We start from the raw sequence: 13,367 nt of genomic DNA on the forward strand, positions 1-13,367 counted from the left end.
AATTACGTTTTGTAATTTAATCGTCTACTTAAATACCTATGATTAAATATTTAAATGTAATACTTATTATTTTTATACCATATTCATATACAACAATACAAGCTAACTTTATTTTCTGTAATCTATCGGTGGTCACGTAATAAGATTTTTTCTTACTTCCGTATTATTTAAGTTATTTAACATTTACTAGTTACTACTAAATACCAATAGGTTTATTGAAAATCAAAACTTACATCGTTCTTTATTTGAAACTATTGAGTAGCTACTTATTATGGTTACATTGATTTAATTATTTCAACATTATATAATATGTACAATAATCAAAGAACGTAAGAAATCATAGTTGGTTATTTTAAACATCTTACAGGTTATACCTTACATTCTTACAAGCTTCACAATAAACGTAATTAAACTAATCTTAGAATTGTACATGTGATTTTAACTAGTCTGCATAATTATTATTAAAATAAAACAAATCGAATATTATTGTATTTCAATTATATTTTTTATTCAGATTTTGATTAAATTACAAATTATCATACATTGACTAATCATTTTTTTAATTTTTCCATAATTTATCATTAAAATATTATAGTTATCTATCGGTATTTATTTAAGATCACTAATCGTAACACAACCTTTATACATTGAAAAAGTGAATTTAAAAAAATGCGTTAGTAAAATATAAACTGAATCACACGTAACGGAAAATTATACGCGCGGTTATCCACCCGCTTCCAACTCTCATCAAACAAGACTCGAGGCCGATGCCCCTGATACGTGTAGGTACCTAGCTAAATATACGGAGCGTATAAAACGCATGATGGTGGCCGAGATATTTATTCTCGGGTGCTGCAGGGAGTGGGCCGAAATAGCATCAAAATATAAAAGAATTTTACCGACTCGTTTAAGGGAGGTTAAAAGAAAAATACGAATATCTATTTGACTAACCTATACATACCTACCGTTATAATTTTATAAGTATCATAAAGCTGTCATACGATACCGATTTAGTGCTCGTAAACATATATTTTGTACTGGTCGATGTCAATATAACATTATGTACAAGAAACTCTCAATACAATGATTAAACGAATTCTGTGGTTAATCCACAAAATGGCTAAAGAAAAAAAACAAATTTATGTAAATTTGTCATGTATTATTGAATTTATTTTAACAAAATTATATTATTACATAGAATTATTATAATTGCAAGTAGTACTTATACGATTTCTACACACGTGATACGTTATATTTTTAATTAGAAACCTACTACCTACACATTTATTTTTTTACAAAATATCAGTGACCTATTGTTGTAAAATTTTTACATAACAACACTTCTATATTTTTTTTTGAAGTTTTTTTTACAACATACTTTGTCAAAAAGCGTTTCTTCTTCTATAATAAATATTACAAAAATGTATTGGCGTATATAGAAATAGATATTATGAAACACAGTCTTGAAGACTATGAAAACGAAATGTACGAACTCTAGGGTTGAAAATAAATGTGTCTTAAAGAAATTGATAAACATTTAAAAAAAAAACATAAAAAATATTATATTATAACTTTTTCTATGGGAATTGGAAGTATAAAATAATATATATTTTATTATAGTAGATCACAATATACATATAACCATGGTAAAGATAAAATAAGAACGATGTTAATTTTTAATATACTTACCAGCTATATATTATACTCGAAACAATGCATTATTGTTAATTGTTATAAATTGTAAAAAAAAAATTATTTAAAACAACAAAAAAACTTTAAAACAAAAAAAATAATGTTTGTTTTATATTATTTAAAAAAGACCTGTTTTTTCCAACTCTGACAAACTTTAATTCCCGAACAAAAGTCCACAAATACCCAAATTTAACATGGGTAAAAAAATATTGTTTATAGGTTGTTTTAATAAGTTAAGTATATAAGTTTTGTTCAGTAGACCTACCTACTTATAACTTATATTATTTTATCTTTTAGACTACTCAATTACCTATCTTAAAAAAATAAACAGTAGTATATTGACTGTAGGGTAGTCGCTATAACTGCATGATTGGATGTAATGAAAAGTTGTAAATGAATTTAGGCTAAACCTATGAGTACCATAGGGTCGTAAATTATAAATTTATCTAGTATTTTATTTATTTGTTATTTTTTTTAGTTAAATCATATTTTGTTAAGTATTCATACATAATGTTAATATGTTATTATATATTATAATTTTATGTTGGGCAAATCAACATGCTAGTTATCAAGAAAAGCAAATTGTCTTACATTTATAGTATAGTATAGGTACTCTTCTTTTTCAATTTTTTCATTAATAGTGATTAGTGAACCCAGTAAATTATGTGCATATCTTATTACATCCCCGAAAAAAGATTCAAATAAATTATCTGTAGTCGTAGGTCGTACATGCATAGTACCTACCATCACTTCCTAGAGTTGTGATTCTAATGTTACGAGTATATGTGTTATTGTTGTGTCGCCAACTTCCAAAGTGTTTCTATTGTTTAACATTGACACTTGTTATATCCCGTTAGTCCGTTATGGCCTTATGGGTTAATCAAGTTAATCGAATAATCGATAAATCTATGTACATTTAAAATTGAGCATGCTCGTCATTTATCGGAATATACATGGTAATTCTTGATTCTTCAAGACCTTCAGTATCTTAATATTTTTTTATAATAAAAGCAATGTCTTTTGATGTCAAAGGGAATCCCCATTTCTCAACTGTATACCTATAGTCCGTCTAGCAACATAGTTTCTTCTATTTTAGATAAGACACAAGGTCTCCCAATAGGCTTCAAATTTTTTTATTTCTTTTTCTGTTTATTGTAGTCTTCAGAATAAATTCCAAATTGATTAGCTGCGTGACGCTGACTTAAAACACCGTTCTTAACGATAGCAACAGCTTTTTGCAAATCAGAATTAGAAACATTTTTGTATGTTTGACCGACAATTTTTCTCTTACATTTACCAATACTAATCTGTACAAAATTAAAATTTAGCTATAAGCAAAGGCGTATCTGTGAGGGGGTCCAAGGGGTCTGGACTCCACGAAATTTTTAAAAGTAGCCACATTTAACTGGTAAATATAGTTTATTAACTATACAATTTCAATATCTATATAGTAAAAAAAAATGTTGAATGTTGCCCTCCCCCCCTATGTTTATAGGAACCATTAAGACGAAATGTCTAAATTGTATTAATATTAGGTACCTAGTCTTGTTTAAATGGAATGGACTTGTTTAAATTTATCCCAGATATAACTTAAATCAGCTAGGTTTAAATAACTGTGGCTAAAATTAGACTAAATAAGTAAAACGTGATTTATAAAAATTTATAATAATATAGAGTAGGTACGGTAGTAAATTTAACACATATCTAAACATATATTTTGTTATAAATTTGTATGTAAGACATCTCATTTAACGAGTATTAGAGTAAGTTTTCTAATGTTTTCAAAACGATAGATATTAACTATAAATTGAATTAATAAAAATTAATAGTTATGTTTAAAATTTGATGCGGCGACACTACCAGTGATTTTAAATATAGTTTAGATAACAACACAATATTTGTATCACATTAATTAATTCATAAGACACTTTTATGGTCTTATGGAGGTAAAACTATAAGGTGATATTTTTGCACAAGTTGACCCATTTAATGGTATCTAAATTCTAAAAGAATAATTTTCCTCAAGTAAATTTTTAATCAAGTTATAATAAGTAATAATACTAATAATTAATAAGTAAACCAGTATGACTACACATAAACATTAGTAGATGGGTAATAGATAAGTTGTTTTAAAACTACCTATAGATATTGGTGGAATTGATAGGTCCCTCTAGAAAAAATTAGGAGACCATAGCACTATAGCAGTCAGCATCTTCTGTTTTTCATTAAATTTCCAAAACATTCTACTCTGTGGTTGTATGGTACACATTACACAGTGACTATACTGACACTTGGTAACAAATAATTTGTTGAAACTATTAGGACATATAGCCATTATTTTGTATCTCTCATTTTTCATTATTTTCCATACGCGTATAAATTAACAATCATCGATAAAAATGTATGATACAAGTGCTAAACTAAAACTATTATTAAATATTTTTGATAGGCAGATAGATAGGTACTTCTAAGACAGATATATTTTGCAAGGAATTCATTCTTTCTAAAAACATATCAGTATAGCAAATTTGAAGTTTATATTTTAAGCTATAAATTAATCTTTGTTTGCAAAGAAATTTAATAAAAAATGATTATATATATATATAATTCATTAATTATTATTTTTTTATTTGAACATTAATGGAATCAAATAATATAATTATGCCTACTTATGATTAAAATATTATCAGATGAAACAAAATTATGAGCATTGACAATCACAAATGCATTGTTTATATTATAAGAATATATCAAACTAAGTTTTTTATATCATTAGTCAACTTAAGATTTCTAATTAAGAAATAATTTATGAATTGTATCATGAACTCAAACTTGAAAAATATACAATAAATCAGGGAGATTTGATTGCAATTAAGTAGACATGAAATAGACCTTGCATAAAATGATTAATATAAAAATGTTGAAACATTTTAGGTTTGAATAAATTACACAATTCCAGGCATAATTATTATATTTATATAGAAACTTATAGATGAACATCCATTAATTTTGAAAAAAAAATAACAAATAGTAAGGGTTTAGAAATAATATAGAAATGATTACGTATTAAAATGTTAGGAAGAATTATGGACAATAAATTCTTTAATATTCCTTAGTTGTTTTCACATTGCTATTGAGTAATTATAAAATATAGGATTATTAGTATTACCGTATAATACAAATTGAAGTAGATATACTAAATATCATACTACATTTCAACAGTGAACTAAATATATTTAATCTGCTTAAGTTATAGTATACATAAGCATCAGCTACTTCCATATTACCTTATTTTTATACCAAATCTTTTACAAAAACTTAACAGTTTTCACTATCAATACAAAAGAAATAGAAAGTAATCTAATTGCTTACAAACATAAACCATGTCATATTCAACAAAACCCATTGGAATATAATAATAAATGCAATAACTTTAATTAATAATAGGTTCACTTTGCACCAACAGCTCGATAATAATACAGTACAGATATAATTTTTTTATCATAATGTGGATATATAATATATATTTACTATAAATCTTAAGTTTTAATTTCACAATTGAAAAGAAAGATTTTTATTTTTTAACCAATATTAATATTAACCAAGTGAATGATTCGCCAATATTCTTAAATCAAAGTATCAAACATAACTCTAAACATCAATTTAAAAAATATGAAAATGAGATGCATTGAGGGCTTAGAGCAGTCATTAGTTAAGCTACTAGTTCATAAACAGAGTACATAAGACTGCTATTGTGCAGCTAACAGCATATATCAATAAATGTATGAAATATGAATAATTATCGGATTTAAAAAAGGAAACTAAAGAGGTACATGAAACAAAGATCTGATATAGGGAATTATGTATACATACTGTTTTAGTATAATAAAATATCCTGAAAATCATATTTAAAATTAAATGCAAAATTAATGTAAGTTTGCATTTATTTTATTTGTTTACGCTAAAACATAAGCACATTCACATTAATTAATGAAATACAAAAGATATAAAATAGAAAATTATTGAAATACAATGAGATAATTAAAATGTCAACTTATGCCTTAAGCGTGTACTTGGAAAAGTCAAAAATAAAATACTATCACATGATGAAAAGGCATGACAAGGGACAATATAATATGGTATTTAATTAAAATAGCAAATATATTATCACGCTAAACCCTAATAATAAGTGTATCTATGCAAGACTAACACCATTGGGTACTGGGGAGCAACCACAAGTCTAGCATGACTGATGCCCTGTCACATCAATTGTGTTCGCCATAAATCATTTACAACACCACCCATTAACAGTCTAACAAGTCGTCGGATATATAAAAAATTCCGAGAATGTATAATTTTTTTAATTCAATGTTTGTTGTCAATAATCCATAACAGTCCTTAACGAACAGCAATACTGATGTTTGCCCTTGTCATTTAAACCTTCCCAAAATATATATTAAAATATATATGTAAAAAAGTTTTAACTATTTACATTAGGTAAATCTTAAATGACTACTAGGTAATGTTAATAATTTCACAGGATCTGCAGCAATTTCTTTATCCAGCTAAGTATTGGGATCTTGAATGTCTAGATGGTCCTGGGCGAGGATTGTACTTTTTTGGTGTCCATTTAATAGCACTTCCTTCCAATATGAATCTGGGTCGTTTATATTGCTCTGAACTAATCAACTGTTCGACATTTTTTGGTGTCACACAAATCACATGTTGACCTTTCCAGTATTTTACCATGTTCATGGACTGTAACGTTGAAATGATATCCGTTTGGGTGATACTAGTCATCGCGCTACAATAAATTACATAACTTTTAATAGCTCTTCTCATTATCAATGATTTTTGATAAATATATACCTTAAGTCTTTAATTGATAAAGATCCACAAGCATTTTTCAAAATTTCCAACAGTATCCATGACCAATAAGATCTGTATGACAATTTACCAAGATCACTCAATGGCTTTTCAGGACTGGCTACAAGTCCTTCCAGCTTGCTCAATTCATAACTGAACGCTATTAATAGTTTGCCATAGCCTTGTCTTTGAAATGGTGGCATTGTTAATATACAAGCTACATTGTTGCAATCTGGCGAATCTTTTTCCTAAAATTGAATAAAAAAAAGAAATGTTAAATTTAGAATATATTTTTTTAAATTTAATCAACATACTTTAGAAAAATATCCAACTAAATGGGCACCAACTTTGTCAACTTCACAAAGGATGTAAAACAAAAATGGTTCAACATCAAAATAGAGTGTCTTGTGATCTAAAAACAACTTTGCCAATAAACAAAGATTCTGACAATACATTTTGTGTTGACTGGAATTCACTTCCCAGATTGATAATGATCCTTTATGGTACACTTCAACTCCAGGTGGTTGTCTCCACGTACATTGGCTCTAAAATTTTAAAAATTTGTTAAATATATAAAAAATTACTAATATTTTAAATTAACACTAACCATATGATATTTGAATGATTTTTCTAATTTGCTGTATTTTAAACAGTATTCACAAATCCAAATTTTAGATTCTTTTTGGTATTCTGCTGGAAATGGACTAAAATACCAAGTGTCAATTTCGTACTTTCCCAATTGTACTTTATTGATGTATTTTATTTTAGTTATTGCCTCATGCTCTTTTTCCAATGCAGCTGTAGTTGGATCCATTTCTGCATAAGACTAGTAAAAATAAAATTCAATGTTATTATTTGTATGATTATTTAATAATAAAATGAAATCCTTGTTAATGGCAATAATTATTTTCTAACTCAATTTATAAATATTGAAAAAAAAAATGTTTTTGGTATTAAATTTTTCACAATTTAACAATTAATGTTTTAAATACATACACAATATTTTATGCAGACTACCATATACCGTGTGTCCCAGAAAAAAGGGTATACTTTATCGCTAATTACCTTTTAAATATTTTAAACATATTTTAATTTCCATGTAAATTATAAGCATGTAAAATATTATAGTTTCAAAATACTCATTTATCATAAAAAAATTAAAATATTATTAAACAATAGAAAAGTCCAAACACAGATAATATTCTAAGCTTTAAGTTTAATAAAAGTTTGATACACTCATATATTAAAGTTATCATTATAATACTAGTTTCATTGAACACAAATTTGTTATGTTGCCTGTTCGTCATAGAGAACATTAACATCTTTTTATAATATGAGATTTGATAATATGGTTACCATAAAATAAGTTAACTATGTTAACAATATGTATTGATTCAATGCTATTATAAAATATTACATTATTATTATTTATCCAATAAGTTCATTAACTTAAATAACAGTATTTAATAAACTTGAATGTGTTGATTATCACATAGGCCAAATGATAAACAAAAAAATGTTTAACACACAATGTATGATACTAATATATACCTAGTGGAATCTAAATTACATCACTGAGGTTGACATAGTTATAATATTAAATTTTAAAAAAAGTATAATAAATAATTTTTACCATTGGAACATGATTTATCTCATCATGTCTTCGTTTTTGATTCCTAGTGATCTTTCTATCTGATTGATTTAAAAGATCTAAATTTTTATTCACATCCTTTTGTTTCCAATTTTTTTCAGAAATATCAAATCTTGAATTCATTATCCTAAACCATAATATGATATTTTACTTTTAATTACTGAAAAAATCAAAATTAAATGATTCATACCGATCTCTAGGCACCCATTGATCCAATCTTCGATTGTACCCTTCATAGTGTACATAATACTCAAAAAGATGTTCTGTATCATTGAACCTCGTATGTAAGACTTCAGCAGGATCTAATTAATAATAGATAAAGACATATTATATTAATCTGTGACATAATATTTAGTTATATAAATACATAAATAATATAATATATTGATATGTGACTCATTCATGTTATTTTATTTAATCAATCAAATATAATTTTAACTGGATTAAGTTCTAGAAATAAAATTAATTTTTTTTATATTTTTTCTACCAAGTAGGTATAGTAGTATAGCAGCAGGTAATTAACACTTAATTTAATAGATACCTATTTAACTATGAAGCAGCATTAGAATACCTACTAAAAAACTCATTGATATTTTTTATATTTAATACATTTCTGTTGTCCACGCATTTTTAATAATTCTACATTTAAAGAGCATATAAAATAATATTTATATTATTTATATCGAATTAAAATGCTTATTTTTATTTTTCTAGAACATAACTCAGTATAACATCAACTAGGATATTGAATATTTAAGATATTATGTCCAAGACTTAACATAAAAATATTATCTATTATTAGTTATAAATGTAAAGTAGGTAGAGTAGTTAAATATTAGATAAATGTATTAATATTATTATTATTAGATTATTTATAATTGTCATTACAATTAAATTTAAATAAATAAAACAATTATTAAAACCATTCAATCATAAAGCAGATAATCAATAACAGGAAAAAACTATAAAACTAAACATGACATCATATATTTACTCATGTAATAATTGTTAAAATGTAAGAAAAATAATTGAACTTTAATTTAGATTTTATTTATATGAAAGTAGTAACTACAGATAGGTACCTAAATTATACTATGATAAGTACCTAGGTCATCACATATGATACGTATCAATAAGTTACAAACATAAAAATATTAGCACATTCATTTTTTTTTTATATTTGCCAGAAAAATACTTTCTATAAATACAAAAAAGATCAAAAGACCAATCTGTTATGCATAATAAATAAATTGTATTGGTTTTGTAATTAGTTATAGGTTTCTATTAATTGCTTATTAAATACATTTAAAAGTTAATATAAATAATTTCAGAACAAATGCAATAGATAGACATGAAATGTATGCACATTAGACCCGTGCCATAACTACTATACATATTTGTGGACCTGGATAAAATGCATTAAAAACAAATTATATATTTAATTGTAGGTATCAAACAAGTGTGTTTAACTGGTTCTTATAAATTCTTGTGGCTGACTATAGAAGAAAGGGCGTAAAGGACACAAAGATGTTATATCTGAATGGTCAGATCCAGAAAAACGAATAATGTAGCAGTCTTTATGTAAATTAAGAGTGTCATAATAATTTAGTTTTAGACTATTCTCTCATACCACACGATTAATCATATAATTAAAAATAATTCGTTTTAATAAATTTATAAAACAGATACACATTTTTATTATATATACCTAAATCAATGAAATATTAACAATAATTTGTGCATACAAAATTAAGTTTTCAATTACCTACATAAAATCCAAACCATAAAATAAATTTACATGCAATCTGTTAAAAAATAATTCAGGGAAACTAGGGTTATTTATTAGAAGCCTGTGGATGCTAAGCAGCATAGGCCCTTCTTAGCCCATATAGCAGGGGTGGTCACAACGAGGCTCGCGAGCCGCATGCAGCTCTTGAACTAAACTTAGACTAAAATTAAATGTAAATAAATGTTCCTTCATTTGATTTAAAATGAAAATTGTATCTCCATTTAATAAACATTGCTTTACAATAGGGCTCACCTCGAATCAACTTTATAAATTGTGGCTCCCACAGTTAAGGTTAAAGGACATCCCTACTATATAGTATAGATACACAATCATTCATATGTAAAATAATTTAATTTTGTTTTTTCATCATAAGACATTACCTACAATATTAAATCTTTCTTAAAAAAATTAACGAGAAAATTATTTTTATTATTTTTATTTTATAGGTACAATAAAATATTTTAGGTACTATACATTTTTTAATTTATGCCACTATTGTATATTGTTATAGTTAATTTTAAAAAAATAATTATTTAAAGACATTTTTACTAACTACAATAGTCCAAAAGTAGACAGCTTGTGATCAATGTGGTCATATCATTATTATTAATATAATTATTATCTGCGCGAATAAATATTTCGCTCCGAGTTTTCGATATAATGGAGGACAATTATGATTTATCCCAGTAAATGGGTATACCCGTGTACGATTCATCTACTATTATATTAACTATATTACTAGCTAGAGAACATACAGATTCTGCGAAACCCCACGCGACACCCAGCCATCGCAATACCGGTTCTACTAAAATAGGGTGTCACGTAAAAAAACCGAATTTTGTTGATCTGCTCAGAGTTCTTTCAGTGGACAATGAATACATACCACAAACCTAATGGCTAATATAGTAGTAACAAAGAATATTGGAATACAAATAAAAATAAAAATAGTAGATAAGTACATATAGACGTTCTATTTTTTACGAAAAACGGACATAAAATATCAAGTCTAGATACGACATTGAATATTACATTTTAATATCAATATTATATTTATATAGTACGATGGTTGATACGATATGTACGAGGGGTTTGACAGCCACCACTACGCACGCGTATTTATCGTTCTTCCTGTTTGTGAAACGTATCCATTATCGTCATTATAAAAAATACAAAATATAAACGAATGCAATATAATATCATTAATTATTAATAAAATAATGTTATTAATATGAAGATATAATATAGCGGTGGGGGCAAACACATCTAACCTACTGATTTACCAAACAGAAAATAGAGGAACCATATTATATCACGTTTAACACAGGATAGTCAATATTTTAACTTTATTTTCCTAAGGTCTTCGAATAGGACGATTTTAATCTAGTTTTCTCCAAAATAGTATCAGAATTATTGCGTGTTAATTATATACTATATGCGTAAAAAAAAACCCGTACACGAAAGAAAATGCGAAATAATATATTTTTACAGTTTTATATTAAAATTGAAGTTAATGTAACTATTACCTATTATTAACTTATATTTTACAAACAACAGTTATTGACACATAACGAGCGTTGTGTGACGACTACAATTGTCAGTGTGAGATATATGTTGTATTTCACGGTGAAACATTATGAACCCGCTACGTAAAGCAATCATTATCTCAAAAGTTGAAAAATATTTTTTTAAATAAATATAAAAAAAAAATCGGTAAGGTTTAGATTTTATTTTTATTAATTTTAGAGTCAAACCAAAATCGCTCATTTGGTTTAATTTTAATAAACGAAGTGACCCCAGACTTCATTCACTCGTTGGAAGATGAAGTTCAAGAAGTGCGCGGGTAAAAAAAATCATGGAAAATGGCAAAAATTCGTTTCGGCAATTCGCAAGTACTGAACGCGCGACGTCGGTCAGCGGAACAATATCAATAATAACGACGACGCGCGGGCATAAGCATAATATGAGAGTGAGGTCGCGGCGGCGGGAAAAATTGCGCGGGCGAAAATTACGCGCGAGAACGCCGCCGAACGGTATCGAACGCAAACAACGGCGGTCGTGAACGCGCCTTGGCGGCCCGAAAACGTCATCGCGTACTTATTTATTTACGTTTTATTTTTCTTTGAAGTTTTAGAGGTCGAGGGACGGGCTGCCGCCATCACAACAACAACAACGGCGGTGGTGATGGTAACGGTCGCGGGGAACAGATGGGTGGGCAAGTAAAGCAGGGGGGTCAGGACTGCGCTGGAACCCGCCGGCGCGCATGAAAACGAACAAAAGAACAACGAGTCGACGACCCAGGCGCGGCGCTTCGCATTCGTCGGGCTACCGACTGATCGAACGCCGCAGATGTCGATTTTAGTCACACTACATACAGTCGGCCCGACAAGTCGGTCGTAAACAATAATAATCATGTCGTGCGTGTACGGTGTGTACATACGATCGCACATGTTGCGCGCCGGCCGACGGCTATAGATTGCACAACATTTCGTCAGCGATCGGCGGCGGCAGAGCTCCTCATCCGCACCCGCACGAACGCGGCGCAAGACCAACGACTCGCGCGCACGCACACATGCACTGAAATCACGTTGTGCGGCACCGGCCGGGTCGGCTCCCGGCGGAGGCTGCGGAGGAGGATAGCAAAAATGTTTATTTACCCATCGATCGATCGACCGTCTCATCCTATCGATACTATTTCTTATTAGATATAATCAACCAGCCGGTTGTGTGTACTTACGCCACGAGTCGTCGTACCGGCGAACCAGATAGTGTTCACCTACGTCTAACGGCCCATCTTCCGACGATTCTGAGTCCTCAGCTTTCTCGTTCTCTGACGAACCGTTCGCAGTTTTTGGATCGTCGGGACTGTTGGCGTTCCGCGGCGGATCCACCTCCATGCTGACGGACGTCGCACTGTGATGCACGACCATAATAGTTACCGGGCGATGGCCAAGTCGATACCGTTTATAAAAAAGCGCGCGACGGTGGCGGGATTATCGCAAGACAATAATAATAATAAGAATATTTTACACGTTTCGATTTTTAGCGCGGAGGCATAACCGGTAACCACGAGGATAATGCGACGACGACAGTGGTAGTGAGTTCAACTGCTGTTTACTATTGTAGCTTCAGTGATGCTCTGCAGCCAGTCCTCGCTACTTTACCACAGTCTACAACGGCACAGTTCGCAAGTCTGAGAGCGGCGCACGTCGGGTACGGGCGGTGTCGGCTTTGTTTGGGCTACGCGCCCCACCCCGCGTCGTCCAGGCTACGATGCCGACCAGCGCGCCTCATCGTAGCGCCGCCCAAACGACCTCGCCACCGCAGTCATGGAACGAAAAGTCAACGTAATGTCACAGAATAAATTAATGC

At 29.3% G+C, this 13,367-nt stretch overlaps 1 protein-coding gene across 1 annotated transcript; it reads right to left on the reverse strand.

Moving 5' to 3' along the window:
• Positions 1 to 5,594: 5,594 nt before the first annotated feature.
• Positions 5,595 to 13,343, reverse strand: LOC132919671 (histone acetyltransferase KAT8). The gene is made up of 7 exons (XM_060981443.1): positions 12,733 to 13,343; positions 8,400 to 8,511; positions 8,192 to 8,336; positions 7,166 to 7,384; positions 6,873 to 7,103; positions 6,562 to 6,806; positions 5,595 to 6,496 (listed from the first exon to the last, which is right to left on the reverse strand). The coding sequence occupies exons 1-7, from the start codon at positions 12,923 to 12,925 to the stop codon at positions 6,250 to 6,252; spliced, it is 1,392 nt and encodes a 463-aa protein (XP_060837426.1). The 5' UTR covers positions 12,926 to 13,343; the 3' UTR covers positions 5,595 to 6,249.
• Between the last annotated feature and the right edge of the window lie 24 nt (positions 13,344 to 13,367).

This window comes from Rhopalosiphum padi, chromosome 2, assembly GCF_020882245.1.
Source record: "Rhopalosiphum padi isolate XX-2018 chromosome 2, ASM2088224v1, whole genome shotgun sequence".
NCBI classification, from domain to species: Eukaryota; Metazoa; Arthropoda; class Insecta; order Hemiptera; family Aphididae; genus Rhopalosiphum; species Rhopalosiphum padi.